This window comes from Nycticebus coucang, chromosome 24 (genome assembly GCF_027406575.1).
Source record: "Nycticebus coucang isolate mNycCou1 chromosome 24, mNycCou1.pri, whole genome shotgun sequence".
Taxonomy (NCBI): domain Eukaryota; kingdom Metazoa; phylum Chordata; class Mammalia; order Primates; family Lorisidae; genus Nycticebus; species Nycticebus coucang.
Genome location: NC_069803.1, coordinates 990,716 through 1,011,397, shown reverse-complemented (window position 1 = coordinate 1,011,397; position 20,682 = coordinate 990,716). Strand labels below are relative to the sequence as shown.

The 20,682-nt window shown below is 37.9% G+C and overlaps 1 protein-coding gene across 1 annotated transcript in view; it reads left to right on the top strand.

Moving 5' to 3' along the window:
- Nucleotides 1-20,682, top strand: part of LOC128576466 (disintegrin and metalloproteinase domain-containing protein 18-like) — a 32,534-nt gene that overhangs the window by 10,683 nt on the left and 1,169 nt on the right. Inside the window, exons 3-5 of the mRNA XM_053578637.1 lie at nt 17,689-17,744; nt 19,806-19,884; nt 20,241-20,317. Coding sequence (XP_053434612.1) covers nt 17,689-17,744; nt 19,806-19,884; nt 20,241-20,317 — 212 coding nt within the window. The remainder of the gene's footprint in view (nt 1-17,688; nt 17,745-19,805; nt 19,885-20,240; nt 20,318-20,682) is intronic.

The window sequence follows — 20,682 nt, the reverse complement described above, 5'->3', positions numbered from 1 at the left end:
TTCTTTGAAGGTTTGATAGAATTCTGGTGTGAAGGGCAGCCCCTGTGGCTGAGTAGGGTGCCAGATACATATACTGAGGATGGTAGGTTCGAACATGGCCCCGGCCAAATTCCAACAAATAAATAGCCAGGCATTGTGGCAGGAGCCTGAGTGGTCCCAGCTAATCGGGAGTCTGAGGCAAAAGAATTGCCTAAGCCCAAGAGCTGGAGGTGGTTGTGAGCTGTGACACCACAGCACTCTACTGAGGGCAAGGAAGTGAGACTGTTTCCTAAATAAATAAATAAATAAATAAAAAGAATTCTGGTGTGAAGCCATCTGGATCAGGGCAATTTTTTTTTATGAGAGTTTTTTTTACTGTTTCTTTTATCTCAGAACTTGAAATTGGTCTGTTCAGAAGGTCTATTTCATCCTGATTAAGTCTGAGAAGGGGATTTGATTCCAAGTATTGATCCATTTCCTCTACATTGTCAAATTTCTTGTAGTATTCAGAGATAATCTCTCATATCTATGGAGCATCTGTTATTTCCACTTTATCATTCCTGATTGAGGTTACTAGAGATTTTACTTTTCTGATTCTAGTAATGCTGGCCAAGGGCATATATATTTTATTTACTTTCTCAAAAAAACAACTTTTTATTTCATTAATTTTCTGAATGATTATTTTTGTTTTCAATTTCAAAATCTCTAATTTAATTTTGGCTATTTTTCTTCTGTTTCGTTTAGGGCTAAATTGTTCTTCTTTATCCAGTTCTATTGGTGGTTTGTTAGTGTGCTGATATGTTTACTTTCTGTTTTTTGAAGGTATGCATCTACTGCTATAAATTTTCCTCTCAGGGCTGCTTTTGCCTTATCCAGAGGTTTTGGTAACTTGTGTCTTCATTATTGTTGTGTTTGAGGAAATTAACAAATTCCTCTTTAATCTATTCCTGAACCCAACTACCATTCCGCATAAGGTTGTTTAGTTTCCAAGACTTTCTTAGGGGATGAACAATTTTGTTGGAGTTGAGCTTCACCATCATGGCATTGTGGTCTGAGAAGAGACATGGTATAATTTCTATTCCTTTAACTTTGCTGAGGTTTGATTTTTATCCTAGAATGTGATCTATTTTTTAATCTGTGCCATGAGCTTATGAGGAAAAAGTATATTCTTTTACTTTGGGATGGTGTGTTTTGTATTTGATCTAGGGTCATGTTTAAGTCCTTTGTATCCTTCTTTAGTTTCAGTTTAGAGGATTTGTCCAGTTCTGTCAGAGGGGTGTTGAAGTCCCCTACTATTAAGGTGTTACGGGATATCATATTGCTCAGACCTCTCAAGGTCTATTTCATAAATCTGGGAGCATTTAAGTTAGGTGTGTAAACGTTTAGTATTGAGATGTCTTCTTTTTGTAGTCTTACTTTGACCAGTATGAAGTGTCTATCTTTGTCTTTTTTAATTAAAGTTGCTTTGAAACTAGTTGTATTTGAGAATAAGTTTGCAACCCCTCCTTTCTTCTGATTTCCATTTGCTTGATACACTGTTTTATCCCTGAGCCTTGATTTGTCCTTCAGGGCTAGGTGTGTCTCCTGAAGACAGCATATGGATGGCTGTGTTTTTTTAATCCAGTCATCCAGCCTGTGCCTCTTCAGTGGGGAATTCAATCCATTGACATTTATTGAACGTATCAATAGTTGTGGTAGAATTCTATTCATCTTATTGTGAGGTAGTTTGTTGTGTAGTTTAATCCTTTGTGCCATTCTGGAAGCTAAATTCTGGCCTTTGGCTTCTAGATGTTTACTTTGGTTCTGGTCCACAGGTAGTAACAGAGTCAGAAAATAAGAGAGAGAGAGAAGAATAGGTGCTTAGAGAACTATGAGATGCCATGAAGTGTTCAAACATATGAATAATAGGGATCCCTGAAAGAGAAGAAGATTGTTCCAAAAGTATGGAAGCTCTACTGGAAACTACCATAAATGAAAACTTCCCAAGTTTTACAAAAGATCATGACACACTCCTTTCAGATGGATATTGAACCCTGGGTCATCACAACTGAGACTCTCCTGGGCACATTGTAATGAACCTGTCCAAAGTCAAGATGAAGGAGAAAATACAGCAAGCAGCTAGGAATAAGCACAAATTGACCTACAAGGGCAGAACCATTAGCTTGACAGCAGACGTTTCAACTGAGACTTTCCAAGCCAAGAGAGCTTGGTCATTCACCTTCAACATCCTTAAACAAAAATAATTTTCAGCCTAGAATCCTGTATCCTGCCAAACATAGCTTCAAAATTGATGTAGAGTTGTGTTTCATTTATCATATGCAAGTGTGAGTTATTATAAATTGTTGTCACAGTAGTACTGAGTACATTGGATACTTCTTTTTCCATTCCTGAGATACTTTACTAAAGGTACATGACCATTATCTTGTGGCTTGAAAAGTTTCATTTGAGAAGTCTGTAGTCACCCTGATGGTTTTGCCCAAGTAGGTCAATTGGCACTTACTCATTGTGGCTTCCAGTATTTTTTCTTTTGTCTTGACTTTTGACAGGTTCATCACAATATGTCTTGGAGAGGCTCTATTTGTGTTGAGGCAACCTGGAATCCAATATCCCTCTGAAAAGAGTGTGTCAGAATCTTTGGTGATATTTGGGAATTTTTCATTTATAATATTCTCCAACATGGCTTGCATTCTTCTGGGACATTCTTATTCCCCTTCCTTCTCCTTCTGGAATAGCTATATCTCATATGTTTGAACGCTTCATGTAGTCCCATAATTCTGTCTGTGAATATTCTGCTTTTTTTCTCCCTTTTTCTGCCTCTTTAACTATATGAGGTATTTTAAGAGCTTTGTGCTCTACCTATGAGATCCTTTCTTCTGCATGGTCTAATATGTTGTTGATACTTTCTACTGCATCTTTAAGTTCCCTAAATGACTGCTTCAATTCCTTTAGTTCTGCTACATCCTTTCTTTATTCTTCATATTATTCATCTCTTATTTGATTATGTTTTTGGATTTCCAATTGCTTAGTTTCCACTTTCTCATCATTTTCCTTCTGTATTTATCATCTGTATTTTGAATTCCCCTTATGTCATTTCTTACATTTCTTTATAGGTGGAATTCTCTGCTGTAGCTACCTCATGGTCCCTTAGAGGGGTTGTTGTGTTCTGGTTTTTTGTGTTGCCAGTATTTTTCTTCTGTTTCTTCTTCATGAGTGTTTTCTTTTGTCTGTTTCCTTGTGCTAATTGTTTTTTCACTTCTTTCTGTTCTTGAAGTTTCCATGCTTCTGACCTAAGGTTTTGAGGAGTCCTTTTGGTACAGGACTAAAAGGATGAGAAGATGAAGAGCAAGAAGGGAAAAAAGATTAAAAAGGAAAAAGAGGAAGGAAAGGGGTGAATAAAAGGGAAGACTGACAGAAGAAAAGAGGCACAGAAAGAGGGAGACAGAATTAATAAAAGTGTACAGTAGTGTATTTGGATCCACACCTTAAATACTCCCCTACCTTTGGGGGTGCTGGGTTTGGTGGGTCCCTTGAGGTCTTCAGCTCTTTGACAGCATGAACAGACACAGTACCCCCACCTGCACCAAATAGAGAGGAAAAACAAAAATATTATAGACCAAACCAAACCAAACTAACAAAAAACCTTACAGGATAAAAATTGGGGGAAAAACCAAATAACAGGTGCAGAAACACTAGCAAAAATTAAGTTCTTCTTATTAAAGAAGGCAATAATAAAATATTATATTTATACTTATAAAAATGAAGAAAAAGAAAGAAAAAAGAATAAGTGTAAAAAGTTAAAATAGAAAAAGGAAAAATAACAAAAACAAAGAACATACACACATATACATATCTTTGAATATATTCAAAGTTGAATATTGCTTGGCAACAGGTGATCTTCTGGGGTGTTAGATTCTAATTAAAATGCTCATAGAGCTGTATTAGATGGAGACTGGAGGCTTCTGCTGACTTCTTTGCCCTCAAACTCCACTGAGTTAATAGCCTGAATATCTCCTCAGCCCTCTTTTGTCTAAGCAGAGGCTTCCCCAGGAAAGCATGTGTCCCTGGGATCGCTCCTAAAGTGGCAACCTGCCTATCAGGTGTGAAAAAACTTGCCTCGCTCTAAGCCCCTGAAGGCCAAGGCTACAAGACAGCTCCCCTACTGCCAACAACTGAAAGCTCTGCTCTTCCCCAGAGGCTTAGTCCCCACCTCCGTGCACTGGTCAAAGTCACTAGATCACTCACCCAAGGTCTCCCAGCACAGGCCTTGTTCTGGGACCCTGAGGGAAGAGCCTGCAGGTCAGCTCTCCCACAATGGCTGCACATGTGGCCCACACCTGAACAATGAAAGCTCTGTTCTGTCTCAGAGGCCCACTCCCAAACTCTGGGTGCTGCTCAAAGTCACTTACATACTTGCTCAAGGTCTCCCAGCATGGGCCTCACTCTCGGACCCTGAGGGCAGAGCCTGCAGGAAGGCTGTCTCATGATGGTTTCCCAGCCTGCAGCCAAACAATGAAAGCTCTGTTTGGCCCAACAAATCAGTTCCAAATTCCAGACAGCACTCAATGTCATTTACACACTCACCCACTGTCTCCCAAGGTAATTCAACCAAGTGCCCAAGTCCAAAAAAAAAAAAAAAAAAAAAAAACAACCCCAGGGAAGGCCTTACCTGTCTGCAATCTTCCTATTGTTGTAGCTATGGCTGCCGCAGGTGCCATGGCCTCAGACTGAACACATCCACTTGCCACTTCTCCACTCCTTTTGTCCTACTCCTGGGGGTCCAGAAGCCTCCAACTACCTTCCTGTGTCCCCAAAGGGATGTTTCTTGGCAAAGCCTGGAGGACACAGGTGCCTGCCATCTTCTCTTCCCAATCTCACCATTCCCAGTTGCAAGGAAGATGTTACTTGGCCACCATCTTGCTCTGCTACCATTCTGTTTTCTTTAATGGCTGCTTTCCCCATTTCTGCCAATAGTTTATGAGGGTTCCAATCTCTCCATCCCCTCCCCATCACCAGTGCTGGTTTTCTTGTTGTTGTTGTTGTTGTAGTTGTTGCTAAGAAGAGCCATTCTGACAGGTATGAATTAATGGTGGTTTGTGGTTTTCACCATGTATTTTTCTTATAATTAGGGATGTTGAATACTGTTTCTTATACCCAATCTTCATTTGCATGTCTTCCTTGGACAGCAGTTTATTCAAGACCTTTGTCTGTTTTCACTTGGATTATTTGTTTTGTTTTTTTGGTCTTGACTTTTAGGTATTTACAACTGTTTGGATAGTAACTGTTTTTATTGTTGGCGATTCATTGAGGGTATATGAAACAAGGCTACACTGATTACATTTGTTAGGTTGTAGTATCCAGCAGAAAGATCCCTAAAGGCCCCAAACTGTCTCAGCCTTAGTCCCTGAACATCTCAACCACCCCCCACTTGGATTAATTCCTCAAACAGGTTTAAGAATAGAACAAGGAAATTCCCTGAGTTCCCGAAGACTCCTAGCAACAGGTAAAACAAAGATAGAACTTACTCCAACTCCCTAGCAATGGGTAAACAATGGTGGAAAACTTAGCTACATGAAATTCCCAAGCTAATGCATCTCCCAAGCTGTCTCCGTGCTAACCGTCATGATGTACGCCATGCAGTCACCATGCTGTAACCCCCTGACTGTAACCCCACCTCTAGCTAACCACCACATTCTGCTTTTGTTTCTGCTTGCTTTCATGGCAACAAAAAGTGGTATAAAAGACTGCCTGCCCTCACTTCAGGGCCATTTCCTATCCCAGCAGTGGTCCCCTGTGCAGGTGAAATAAATCACCATCTGATTTATATGTGAAGTGGGGTCCGAGTCTTTCTTCCACTTGGCAAGTGCCTACATTATTTCTGGAGATGCCAGTGAGATTTGCCATCCCTGGACTCCCACCTATGTCCAATGCCGCCTGACAGCCCCAGAGGAAGGTTTCAGAGAGATGTTCCTCTGCCCTGGAGCCCTCAGACGTGTGGAACCAGGGCATAGATCCCAAAGCTTCCAAATTGGTGATTACTCAGTGCCACCAGGTGAGTTTGTAACATCTGTCTGTTCTCTAGAGATTTTGGGGAGGGACCATCTGCCCCATTAAGCTGGCTCTATATTTCCATCTGAGGACTGCAGTTGTCTGGTGTCTGGGGAATGAGGGAAGGTCAGACATGACATTTAATTGCCCTCCTGGGCCCACACAGGATGCTGTAGCGGGTCACTGGTCTGGACTCATGGGGTTTGTGGGTAATCTGGTCTGGACTTGCACGGGTGAGTCATCTGGTCTGTCTTGTCTGGACTCACGGGGTGTGTGAGTCTTTGGTTTGTCTTTAGTTTGGTTTAGTCTGTCTTGGGTGTATGAGTCTTTGGTCTGTCTTTGGTTTGGTTTTGTATGAGTTTGGCTCAAGCTTGGTCTTGGACTCACTCTCAGGGTGTGTGAGTCTCTGGACTGTCCTTGGTTTGGTTTTGTCTGGCTCTGTCTGGTCTGGTTTTTCTCTTTGGACTCACAGAGAATGAGTCTGTGGGTCCTTTCTATGTCAGTGAGATTGTGTGAAACCTGTCAGTCTTCTTTGTGTCTATTCTGGCTCAAGTCTGCCTGGTCTGTCTAATGCCTGAGGTCCCAGGGGTGAGTCTCTGGTCTGGTCTGTCTCAAGGTTTTCTGTTTAGGACTCACAGAAAGCGAGTCTTCATTTTGTCTAGTTTTTCTCTTCTTTAGGCTCACAGAGAGTGAGTCCCTAGTCTGTCAGGTCCTCTTCGTAGGACTCACAGTGGGTGGGTCTTCAGTTTGTTTGGCTAGTGTGTTCAAGTTGTTTGTCAAATTTGTGTTTGCTGTTTCTAGTGATTTGTCAGAATTTTTTTTTAAAGATTAATCAATTCCAAGTTTGAGTGTCAACATCTCTGTTTTCTTGTTGTCTGTCAATGTGTTAATGTACAATTTGTTTTATCTCCTATGTCTCCCACTGCCCTTGACATCGCTTTCCGGGTGGGAGTTGAAAATAGCCCACTTGTGGTTGAGACCCTCTCTTTCCAGCAATTAAAGAGTTACTATAAAGTTTAGTAAAACCATTCTTCTTATTGGCAAAAGAACTGTGGTTTCTATGTTATAAATAGTCTTGAGATAAGGTTCTGGCATTCAGCAAAAAACCCAAAGTCCATTACTCATTTGGAACTAAAGAAAAAAAAAAAAAAAAAAAAACAGTCCTCTTTACCTTTTAAAACTGCAGCCACTTGGCATTATTCTGTTTGGCTCCTATTCTGCCAATCCTCAGGCGGCCTCCAGGAGAGGAACAGGCTGTGTCCCTCTGAGGGGAAGCGCCCCCTGGAAAACATCCCAGGGTCCCCAGAGAACCTGGAGCCCTCGGGAGACTGGCTGATGATCACTCCTAAATTCACCAGTAAGTCCACCTCTGGACGTAAGAACACCTAATTTTGGCTAATGTCAGCAGACATTAATATGATTATTCATGGTTTTTTTCACTGTGCTTATTTGTTGTGAATTGTCAGAAAAAAATATTTAACTGTTTGTTAAATTCAATTGTTGTAATTTGTGTAAAGCCTCTGCGGGAAGCCCAAAAAGACTGGGACCTTAGGTTACCAGGCTATTGGCCTATCAGAAGTTTTTGGAAGCATAAGAAGCCTCAGCCCTACTGACCAGTCGGAGGCTCCCAGAAATGTGTGTTCACACCCATCACCAGGAACCATTAAAATGAAAGTGGGTGTCCAATCAACCCCTTGTGTTATATCACCCACAGGCCTGTTAAAAACTATATGAGACAGAGTTCTGGTTTTGGTTTTGAGAATATGAAAATATGAAAGTAAATGTAAACTGAATAAAAAAAGTATAAAAGAGTTTAAAAAGATTCCCTAGAACTCAACATTTTATGACTTGAGACACCTGAGTTCTAGTTTTTCTCAGCAATTAGAAGTTTCTTCCTCTATAATGTTAGTATAAATATTTGTATTATTTTTTGTGTGTGTGTGGTTTTTGGCTGGGGATAGGTTTGAACCCGCCACCTCCGGCATATGGGACTGGCACCCTACTCCTTGAGTCACAGGTGCCGCCCAATATTTGTATGTTTTAATTCACTGTTTTCCTGCAACATTCTGGTTCCCTGAGGAGAGTGCTCCCCAGCACCCTGATTGACACCATTCCCTAAGAGCCCTCTCATACTAATTACACGGAGATGAAGGCCCCAGCAGGGTGATAAAAAGGTCCCATGGTTGTCCTCTGTGACAGAAGCCCACCAATAGAGAAATGAAAAAGCAGGGAAAGAGCAAGCTCTGACAATTAACCTACTTTTATTAACTCCATGTCTGAAGTAAAAGCTAAAATATAACCCTCTGTGTATTCCACAACTTCCTCGCCTCTAGAAGTTTAACTACCCTCCCCCACTGTTCATATAGAATCTTAAGGGTAAGTTAAACACCTAACTCCTTTGACATCACAGACTTTTAGAGAAACTTTACTGAAACTTTGTATATGAATTTCCTTTTCTGAGTTCAGAATTAAGAATAAAAAGGAACCAGTTAATAGAGAAGAGAGAGATGTGTAAAAAGACATAAATATAAAAATATAATTTTAATAAGGAAGAATAAAAAATAATTTTGTAGAAAAGATCTTATGTCATAAATTTGTCATATAACAAAATATAACAAAACAGTTATATAGAAAAGTGAAAGGCAAGACAAAAGTTAAAAGGATCTAAAATATTTGTAAAATGTCTGTGCAGGTTAAATAAAACTTATAAAGAAGTTTACGTGTAACCCAGTTAACTATGTATTTCCTTTAACTTTCACTGAAAAGATAACATGTCTATGAGTATTGCTAATCTAACTTCAAACAGAAAAGAAATTGGTTACGTGGAACTGGACTAGTTTGTAATGGCTTTTTGTTTTAAATATTGTTGATTCTTTCTGTGTTCTGTTTTCCAGAAGTCAAGAAAATAATTTTCTGTCTTTTGAGCTATTGGTAGCTTTTCAAGCAATGTATCTACTTATGAGCAGAGTTTGAAACATGTATTTTTTCTTCTCCTTAATTTCTCTAAAATTTAAAAGCCAATTGTAAGTATTCTTAATTCCTGACAATACAATTATTTGCATAAGTTCAATAAGAATCTGTTTTGTTCTATAGGACATGATAAAGGCACTGGTTATTTTACCAAGGCTTTGGCTGGAATAGCATTTCCAGAGATGTCAAGACTGCACTAAAGAATTAAAATTGACTTTATAGAGCAAAAAAAAAAAAAAAAAAGCCCTTTGTAAAACTGTCCAGATACCCATCAGTAACATTTCCTGATCTGTGGTAAGTAATGAAGGTCACTTGCTGATGGGTCCAGGAATCAAAAATAGATACAGATATAAAATGGCACAGATGAAACCTGGGCTCATGAAAGGCTTCAAGTCCAACTGAGATTCCTTATAAAAAAATTCCAACAAAGTAATGTCTTGGCTATTCGAAGTTTTTTCTGACTCCATATAAAATGATGTATTATTTTTTCAAGATCTTTAATGTATGACAATGGAGCTTTAATAGGGGTTGCATTAAAATTGCATATTGCTTTGGGTAGTATAGACACTTTGACAATGCTGATTTTTTCCCAGCCATGAATATGGTATTTTTTCCATTTGTTAACATCTTCAGCTATTTCTTTTCTTTTAGTTTCATAGTCCTTTTTATAGAGATCTTTCATGTTCTCTGCCAGATAAACTCCCAAATATTTCATCTTCTTTGGTGTACTGTAAATGGAATAGAGTTCTTGATTGTTTTTTCATTTTGGCTATTGTTGGTATATATAAAGGCTACAGATTTATGGGTGTTGATTTTGTATCCTGAGAAATTGCTGTATTCCTTGATTACTTCTAAAAGTTTTGTGGTAGAATCCATGGTGTTTTCCAGATATACAATCATGTCATCTGTGAAGAGCAAAAGTTTGATCTATTCTGACCATACATTGATACACTTGATTGCCTTTTCTTCCCTAATTGCAATGGCTAAAACTTCCATTACAATGTTAAAGAGCAGTGGAGACAATGGGCAACCTTGCCTGATTCCTGATCTGAGTGGAAATTATTTCAATTTAACTCCATTCTATACTATATTGGCTGTAGGTTTGTTGTAGATGGTCTCTATTAGTTTAAGAAATTTTCCTTCCATACCCATTTTCTTGAGTGTTCTGACCATGAAGGGATGCTGGATATTATTGAAAGCTTTTTCTGCATCAATTGAGAGAATCATACAGTCTTTGTTTTTTAATTTATTTATGTGTTGAATTATATTTATAGATTTACTCATATTGAACCATCCTTGAGACCCTGGAATGACACCAACTTGGTCATGGTGTATAATTTGTTTAATGTGTTGCTGGATTCTGTTTGCTAGGATCTTGTTGAATATTTTTGCATCATATTTATTAGTGATATTGGTGTATAATTTTCTTATCTTGTTGGGTATTTTCCTGGTTTGGGGATCAAGGTGATGTTTGCTTCATAGAATGTGTTGGTTAGTATTTTTTTCTTTTTCTGTATTTTGGAAAATTTGAGTAATATAGGTTCTAGTTCCTCTTTAAAAGTTTGGTAGAATTCTGATGTGAAGCCATCTGGTCCTGGGCTCTTCTTTTTAGGGAGATTTTGTATAGTTGATGCTATTTTAGAATTTGATATAGACCGGTTCAACATTTCCACCTCATTCTGACTGAGTCTTTGGAGGTGGCATGCTTCCAAGTATTCATCGATTTCCTTCAGATTTTCGTATTTCTGAGAATAAAGTTTCTTGTAGTATTCATTAAGGATTTTTTGAATTTCTCAGGAGTCTGTTGTTATTTCATCTTTACCATTTCTGATTGATGGAATAAGCTATTTTACTCTTTTTTTTCCTGGTTAGGTTAGCTAAAGGTTTATCTATTTTACTGACCTTTTCATAAAACCAACTTTTTGATTTATTGATCTGTTGTATAATTATTTTGTTTTCAATTTCATTGAATTCTGCTCTAATTTTGGTTATTTGTTTTCTTTTGCTGGGTTTGGGAATGGAATGTTCTTCCTTTTCCAATTGCTTGAGATGTACCATAAAGTTGTTAACTTCCTCTCTTTCTGTTCTCTTGAGGAAGGCTTGCAGTGCTATAAATTTCCCTCCGAGGAGTGCCTTTGCAGTATGCCAGAGGTTCTGATAATTTGTGTCTTCATTTTCATTGATTTCAGACATCTCAGCTATCTATTTGTGAATGGGATCCTCTGGTTTGGCGGGTTTGTCATACCTTGGGGAAGTTGAACTCTTCTGGTTATTCATGTTGCCAGATTTTTCCCACTGATTCCACCCCATGATTGTTTTTCCATGTTTAGCTAGATGAGCAGGTAAAGTGAAATTGGACTGAAGACATCTGTGGTTGTGGTTGACCAGCCCTTCACCTAAGAACTGGGACTGGTAACTGCAGCTTTTCCTCTACAATTTTGCAAAGGACCTGTACAGTACTACAGTCTGTGACTCTGGAGGTCTGCTTGGTGGCTCTGTCTTGTATTCAGCTGATTTCTGTCCAATACTAGTGAATCAGTGACTCTGGGTTGCAGTCTCAGCTTTGGAGAAATACAAGCAACTAGGACATCCCTTCCCCCACTGGTAATATCTGGAAAAGGACAATCAAACCTTCCCACTACAGCAAAACCTGGGTTCCAACTTGGAAGATCCTCAGGTAATTTGTCCAGTTCAAGAGTTCCAGACCAATTGTCCCAGACAGCCCCCACTCTCTAGCTGGAGAGTTCAAGAGGACTCCAGCTACTAGACATTAGGGGTCTACTGGTAGCTGAAGTGTGATTCAAGTGCCTCTGATACTCTGAGGGGTCAGAAAGGCCCATCTGATAGGAGGTTTAGAGCCAGGGGGTTGATGCCTCTTACTCTACCTTGCTTGTCCTTCACCACCAGACTCTGGTCACCCCAGTCTCTGACATTCCCACCAGCATCTCTTTTAACCTAGTCTCTGTGGCCCAGTTCTGTCCAATAAGCAAATGCGCCAGGGCTATGTGCCTGACAGAGTCAAAGTAAGGTTGTTGCCTCCTCCTCATGGTTACCACAGTCTGCCACCATCCAGCAGGGGAAGCTGGGTTCTATCTGCATCAGGTGCTCAATGGCAGCTGAAGAAATTTCCACCTGAGCGCAGTCCAAAACTGAGGATATCCAGACAGCAAAAGAATTTCTCACTCAGCCATTGTACCTCTGTTGACGCTGTTCTGAAGCTCTGGTATCCCTATAGGTCAAGGTCTGGTTCCCTCTGGCAGGCCACAGAGTTGGAGAGATGACTCTCCAAAATTACAACCCAGCAGGATCACTCTACTAATGCTGAAGTTGGTTGGGAGGTGTCTCCTCTTGGGTTCATGCACCTCAGCAGTTTCCAAGCCTCCACCCGCAGGGCAGGAACCCAAGCCTCTGTCTGTTCCTGAGATACACTTTTTTGGGGCCAGGTCCATCACCTTTCCCACTATGTCTTTCTGTATATTTACTGGATTCACAGATACAGCACAGCTGTAGTGCCTCTGTCTGTGCAATGCCTGGTCCTAGCCAAGAAGTGCAGACATTCTGGATTCTGGAAGAGTTGGACTTATAGACTACCAGGCCAGGGGGGAGGGGTAGACTGGAGGTTCAAGATGGCAAAGAAAATATTTGTTCAAATTTCCTGCCAGACAAGGGAATTCCTAGACTCACAGCAGGGACTCTCTTAAGAAGGAGTCCCAACATCCAGCAATTCCCTCTGGTGGGGTGAGGAAAGAGAGCCTCATTTTATCACTAACCAACAGAGATCACACAGTAAGCAAGCAACTCTCTTGGGCGGGGGGACAACCACACAACCCATTTGGGATGAGATCTGTACCTGAAAATAGTTTCTTTGGAGTTGAAGCTTGCCTCAGCCGGGAAGACGAGCAATTATCTATCTAATCTCTCAGTTTGGCTCCCCTCCTTCAGCTTTGTTGCGTTATTTCTGGCTGTCATCTCTTCCTCTGGACTGGAGCTTCTGTTGAGAGCTGGCTCCAATCAGCCATCATCCCTCATTCCCCCTTGTTTTTATTGAATGTGAAAATTGAAGTTAGAGAAAATAGCCAACCCAAGGATTTAGCAAAACACAAAACACATTGAAACCAAATGAGCAAATAAACTCATAAAAAGGCTACCAGACACACAAGCCCACAGATGCACAAACAATCAGAAACATATAAACACACAGACAAAAAAAAAAACTACAATAAAAATAATAATAATCGTAAAATAATTGGAAAACAGAAAACCTCTAAAAATCTGAGGTAAGCACTCTCAGAAACCATAAGAAGGGAAGAAGAGAATGAGAGAAAGAAAAAAAAAGTAGCATTCATAAAAAAGTTAAAAAAGAAAGAAAAAAATTAAAACTAAAAAAATTAACAATAACTCCTCCAAGAAAAGGATGAAAAAAAAGAGAGAAAAAAAGAAGGCACCAACCAAAAAAAGATTATTCTCATATATGTGTGTGTGTGTGTGTGTGTGTATATAATATATATATATATACATATGTTCTATATATATAGTTCTATATATATAGAACTATACATATGACATAGGGGTTAACTTTAATAGGAATATATTTACATTGCAAAATACTTTCAGGGCACCAGGTGGTGCTGAGAGTGGTTCCCAAACTTATACTGATTCACAGTTTACATTGTTACCATGGTAACCACCCTACCTGGCCCATCGCCATTTCTGGAGTTTCTATAAAAGTCTGTTTCCTAACTGCTGCACTCCCTGAACTACCAGTCCACACCAATATTCCCCACCAGGAATGGTCCAGTCTATTTAATCACTTCTGTTGTTCTGGGAAAAGTCGTTCACCATTTCAGACAATTCAAAATGTCTCTGTTTGCTGGGCAGGATCCCCTCCCCTTAATTTTTTTTGGGGCTGCCTAGCCCCCATGGCTCGGAGCGGCACCCCTTTCTGGTTGCTAAACTCCGCTGGGGAATCCACACTTCACCAAAATTTTCATCAATTACCTAGGTTTTCCCAGGAACTGCAAACTGCTGTCCTCCGTGGGTTAGGGGCTGGCTGCTGGCTGCCAGCTGCTGGCCGGGCAGGGGAAATTTCTACAGCAGAGTCCATGGTTATGGATTACACCTCAAATACAGCAATCTGCCAATTAGCTGCATATCTTCAGCTGTCTTATCTACACCAATAATCCACATGGCGAAAAGATCCAGAGCCCCCTCCCTCTCACCTGATGACTTGGGAGAGAGGGGCTAAACATCCCAATTAAAAATTTTTAATCATGAAAATGTGATTTTTGTCAAATGATTTTTGTACATCCATTGAGATGATTATATGGTCTTTGGTTTTGCTTCATTATGTGTGGTGAATTACATATATATTGATTTATTTATTTTGAACCATCCTTCTATTCTTGAGATGAAAACCACTTTGTCATGGTGGATTATTTTTTTATGTACTCTTGAATTCACTTTACAAGTATTTTATTGACAACTTTTGCATCTATATTCATAGGTGATATAGGTCTGTAGTTTTTATTTATTTATTTATTTATTTTTATTAAACCATAGCTGTGTACATTAGTATGATCGTGGGGCACCATACACTTGGTTCATAGATCGTTTGACACATTTTCATCACATAGTTAACATAGCTTTTGTAGCATTTTCTTAGTTATTTTGCTAAGACCTTTACATTCCACATCTACTAAGATTCATATATACCCTTGTAAGATGCACCGCAGGTGTAATCCCTTTAATCACCCTCCTTCCTTCTCCCTCCCCCCTCCCTCCTCTCCCTTTCCCCTTTCTCCCTATTCTTAGGTTGTAACTGGGTTATAGCTTTCATGTGAAGGTCCTACATTACTTTCATAATAAGGGTGAGTACATTGGGTACTTTTTCTTCCATTCTTGAGACGCTTTACTGTATTTTGTTTGTTTGTTTGTTTGTTTTTGTTGTTGTTGTTTCTTTTCTTGGCTTAGGTATCCAGGTAATACTGTCTTCATAGAATGAGTTGGGGAGGATCCTCTCCTTCTCAATGTTATGGAGCATAGTTTTTGCAGTATAGTTACAAGCTATTCTTTGCAGTTCTAGTAACATTTGACTGTGTATACATATGTCCCTGGGTATTTTTTTGGAGGGGGGGAAATTTTTAATACTGCTTTGATGTCACTGTTCATTATTGGTTTACTCAGGAGTTCTTCTTTCTTCCTGATTGAGTCTTGGGAAGTTTAGTGTTTCCAGAAATTTGTCTATTTTCTCTACATTTTCTTGTGTTTGGGCTGTAGAATCTTTTATAGTATTTACAAATGATATTTTGTGTTTCTGTTGTATCAGTTGTAATATCTTACTTTCATTTCTGAGTTTGTGTTCTTTATCATTTATTTCTGGCTAATCTTGGAAGATATATATATATATATATTTTTAATCTTTTCAAAGAACCAACTTCTCTGATCATTTTGTTTTATTGTTATTGCTATTGTTGTTGTTGTTTTGTTTTCCATTTAATTTAGTTTTGTTCTGAACTTTGTTATTACTTTTTTTTTCTTTTGGCTTTGGGTTTGGTTTGTTCTTCCTTTTTTACTCCTCAAATTGTGTTATTATATTGTTAATCAGTGATATTCTTTTTGATCTAGGTGTTTAAGGTAAAGTATATTCTCTGTAGGGCTGTTTTCAAGACTCCAATTATTTTAATAGCTTATGTACCCTTTGTCATTCACTTCAAGGAATCTTTTGATTTCCATTTTAATTTCATTATTGACCCAATAATAGTTTAACAGCAGGTTATTTGATTTCCACGACTTTGTGTATATTCTTGGAATTTCTGTTTTTTCTTCTGTTATATGAGATAAATATGCTATGATTTCTATATTTATTAATTTGTTGAGATGTATTTTTTATTCTAAAATTTAATCAGTCATGGAGAATGTTCCCTGTGCTGATGAGAAGAACATGTATTCAGTTGTTCTTGGGTAAAATATTCTGTACATTTCCATTAAGCACATTTGACTTAGAGTTATGTTTAAGTCTTTTTTTTTTGCTGTTGTTGTTGTTGTTTGTTTTTTGTTATTCTTATTGTTGTTTTCTTTCTTTTCTTTTTTTTTTTTTTTGATATACAATCTCACACTGTCACCCTCAGAAGAGTACTGTGGCATCACAGCTCGTAGCAACCTCAAACTCTTGGGCTTAAGCAATTCTCTTGCCTCAGCCTCCCAAGTACCTGGGACGACAGGTGTTTGCCACAGTGCCTGGCTATTTTGTTGTTGTTGCTGTAGTTATTATTGTTGTATGGCAGGCCTGGGCTGGGTTTGAGCCTGCCAGCCCCAGTGTATGTGGCTGGCACCCCAGCCACCGAGCTGCAGGCACTGAGCCTAAGTCTTATGTTTTTTAATTTATTTTCTTCTGGGATTGTCTGTCCAGTTTTGTCATGAGATGTTGAAGTGTGGGCAGATCTGATACAGTAGTTTACTTCTTTGCTTAGCTTTAGTAGAATTTGCTTTACAAAAGTGCGCAGCCCTGTCTATCTTTCTCTTTTTTATCATTATTGAGTAAAGACAATTTTATCTGATGTGAGAATAACTACATCTGCTTTCTTTTTTCTATTTGCATGGATTTTTTTTTTCCATACCTTCACCTTGATTGTAGGTGAGTCCCTGTGCATTATGGGTTTCTGGGAGAAAACAGATACTTGGCTTGTATTTATTTTTATGCATTCAGCCAGCCTTTGTCTCTTGAGTGGGGAATAGAGTCTGTTAACATTGATTGGCAGAATTGACATGTAAGATTCTGTTCTGTTGACAACATATTTAGCAGTACCTTTTTGCTTTTGTTATTCTCTTGTGCTATTATTTTACATGAGGTCTGAGCTTTACCTTTTGTGTGTTTTTAAACTGGTGGGTATCTATCATGATGATACATGTATAATTAGTATTTCCTACAGGGCAAGTCTGGTCTTGGCAAATTCCCTCAGTGTTTGCTTATCTGGAGAAGTTTATATTTCTTCTTCATATATGAAACAGTTTTTCAGGATGAAAAATTATAGACTGATACTTGATCTGTTTAAGAAGACTGAAGTTGGGGTCCCAGTCCTTCCTAGCTAGTGAACTGTCAGTTAAGAAGCCTGCAGTTAAGAAGCCTGATTTTTTTTTGCAAGTTACTGGATGTTTTTGCCTCATGGGTTGCAGGAGTTCATAATTCATGTTGACTTTGGCCAGTCTGATGGCTATCAGTCTTGGTGATTGACTCTTTAAAATGAATATCTCAAGTGTTCATTAAGCTTCTTGTAGTTGGTTGTCTAAATCCTTAACAAGACCACAGAAATTTTCCTCACTTATTTACTCAAATAAGTTTTCAGCCCTCTATATTGTCCTCTTCCCTCTCAGTGACACCCATGATTCTTTTACAGTATAACCTCTGTAAGTTGACTACCAAAGGAACTGTAACAAACAGGGTAAAATATGAAGGTACTCAACATAAGAAACTAGGCCTACTATACTGATCGTACATGTGGTGCATGTCCAGTCTATAAAAATTAGACCAACTTAAGGAGGTGGTCAATGCAAGGCTTACTATTTAGAGTAATATAGTCTAAAGAATATGTACATTTTTAAATGAACTTAATCTTTTTTAACTTGAGTGAAAAATACTATTTTACTTTTTAATTTTCTGATTTATTATATCATGTTTATTGATTTGTTTTATTTTAGGTGATTTATGTCATTAAAATTGATGGAAAACCATATACCCTGCATCTCAAAAAACAGTAAGATATGACTTTTTTCCTTTTAATGATTTTAGGGAAATCTTTTTAGCTCATATTTTACAGTTTTAAAGTTTTTGTGAATTATTTAAATTCAGGGATAAAGTAGAATGTAGAGTGGCTTTATCATTCCACTTTTCAATTTGGGATACTTAGGCCTTAAATATTAGACCTATGAGGCTCTTACATTTTAATTTTCCATCTTGGTGTTTTGAAGTTAAGAAATGACCCACATATTTATAAATCTTGAAATAATTTTAAACCATTGAACCCCAAAACTGCAAGTATGTCTGATGTGAAATGAAACATAGTTACACATCAAGTGATTATTGGTAGGAAATTCAACTACTGACATATTTTTTTAATTTTAATTTTAATGTTACATATACATGTGTTAATTAGGTTTGAATTTTTCTGGCTTCATAAAATTAAAAAGACTTAAAATTTAATAACAATAACAATGTTTAAGATAAGGATTAGAAACAAAAACCTTGTAAAGAACGAACCAACATAAATACATTCAGAAAAGGAATCAGACAATTGCTACATTGAAATATTAGTTAATAATAATAATGCAAAGATGGTATGTTAATTATGTATGTATTTATTTGTAACAACTTTATCAAATATACTTTATACATAAAATTTCTGAAGTGTGCACTTAAATAATTTTAATAACTTTATATAATGTTGCAGCCATCAGCTATAAATCAGTTTTAGAATATTCTTTTCTGGGGCAGTGCCCATATCTCAGTGGGTAAGGGTGCTGGCTACATACATGGCGGCAGGCAGGTTTGAACCCAGCCCTGGCCAGCTAAACAACAAATGACAACTGCAACAAAAATTAGCTGGGCATTGTGGTGGGCATCTGTAGTCCCAGCTACTTGAGAAGCTGAGTCAAGAGAATTGCTTAAGACCAAGAGTTTGAGGTTTCTGTGCACTGTGATGCCATGACACTCTACCAAGGGTGACATAGTGACACTCTGTCTCAAAAAAAAAAAAAAAGAATATTTTTTTCCCCACTAGGAACCCTCATGTCATTTCATAGATAATCTCTTTTCCCACCTGTAGTTCTAGGAAATAGTCATTCACCTGATTTTCATTTTCTCAACAATTTATAAAAATAAGATGAAACAGTCTATATTCTATGAGAGCATGTTTGAACATACATGTTTTTATAACAATGTGTCTGCTTGCACCTTTGTTGTTGAATAAGGCCGAAGAAAATTATTCCCACTTAATTCACTTCTACTACCCTAGTCAATGAAGGTTACTAACTTCATGACGGCCTTTCATGCCCCTACCACTCCACAAAGTATTTTTAGATAATAATGGTACTTTTGCTTTTGCAAAACTACCTACTGATTATTCTCAGCACAGCATGCAGTCCGATTATATCCAAACATTAGTCTGATACTGTTTTTATCTCCTCAAACCTTCCAATGGCTTCACATCTCAGTGGCATCATCTCTTAACCTAATAAGTATCTCTCTTCATCATTCCACACTCCCTTCCGGTCATATCTCCCCAAAGCCCATTTCTGCCTCAAACTTATTGCATTTTGTAGTAACTCAGTCTGGAAAAACATTTCTGTGAAAAATCTATGTGGCTTTTCTTTCAGGTCTCTAATTATCTATTCAGAGAGCATCTCCATGGCATACAATCTATAAACACCTTCCCGACCCACCCCCACAGCCAGCCTTTTTTGTTATCATCTAACATGCAAGTAGTAGTATATGTTACTGACTGTTATGCAAACTAGGGGTTTTTGTTTTTTGCTTAATGCTGAATTTCAGCACCCAAAAGAGGATCTCTCTGATAGTGGATACTCAATAAATATTTGTTGAATTACATCATGCACAGCCATGCGCGTGTTCTAATGTTAAGAAAGCCTTACCTTCCTGATTCACCAATTCTGTGAATTTCAACTGTTACGCCACACTAAAATTATTCTAATTAAATCATGTTATTATATTAATCTTACATGCTTTACAATTGTTTTTATATTATACATATTCATATTAAAGTATGACTCAAATATTTTAAATGTTTTTTGTTTTTTAGCTCATTTTTATCTCACAACTTTATGATTTATACATATGATGAAACTGGATCTTTGCATTCTGAATCTTCATATTTTACGGTAAAGTTAGATGTCTTAGACACTTATTATCATATATTTCTTTTTTAGCTGGACATACATTAGAGTGTGTTTATTTCATGTTAACAGTTTAATAAAATATTTTTTGTTATATGATCAACTTACAACATACAAATGACATATGATAGAGATGAAACTCAGTTACAGGAGAATACTCAGGTGGTACAAAGTAATGAGAGGTGCCTAAAAGCTTTTTTTTTACAAATTTGCATTGATTCATAATCTTTATTATTATTATTATTTTTAAATATTTTAAGGTTTTGAGTCTTGTGAAATGTTTCACAATACTTTTTTATTCATAAATAATTTTATATTTGCTTCTCTATACTGTTTTTCAGATGCATTGCCATTACCAAGGACATGTTGTAGAATTTCCAAATTCATTTGTGACACTCAGTATATGTTCAGGCCTCAGGTAATTGTTTCTTACAGGATATTTATATATGGAAAACTTAGAATATACTTAAAATTAAACTTCATGGCTGGCAGACCCAAATCTGGGAAGGTTAAAGGTTTAAGGGAAATCCAAATCAGAAAATTTCCTTTATACTAGCCTTATTTTATTTATATCAATATTACTACCTAGACCCAAGTGCCCATTCAAAAGAAGCCATCCCTTGGAATCCTGGGTGGAGGTATATCAATAATACTGTGAAAAAAGACATAGCTTTTGGTGGCACCTGTGGCTCAGCGGGTAGGGCACTGGCCCCATATACCGAGGGTGGCAGGTTCAAACCTGGCCCCGGCCAAACTGCAACAAAAAATTACTGGGCATTGTGG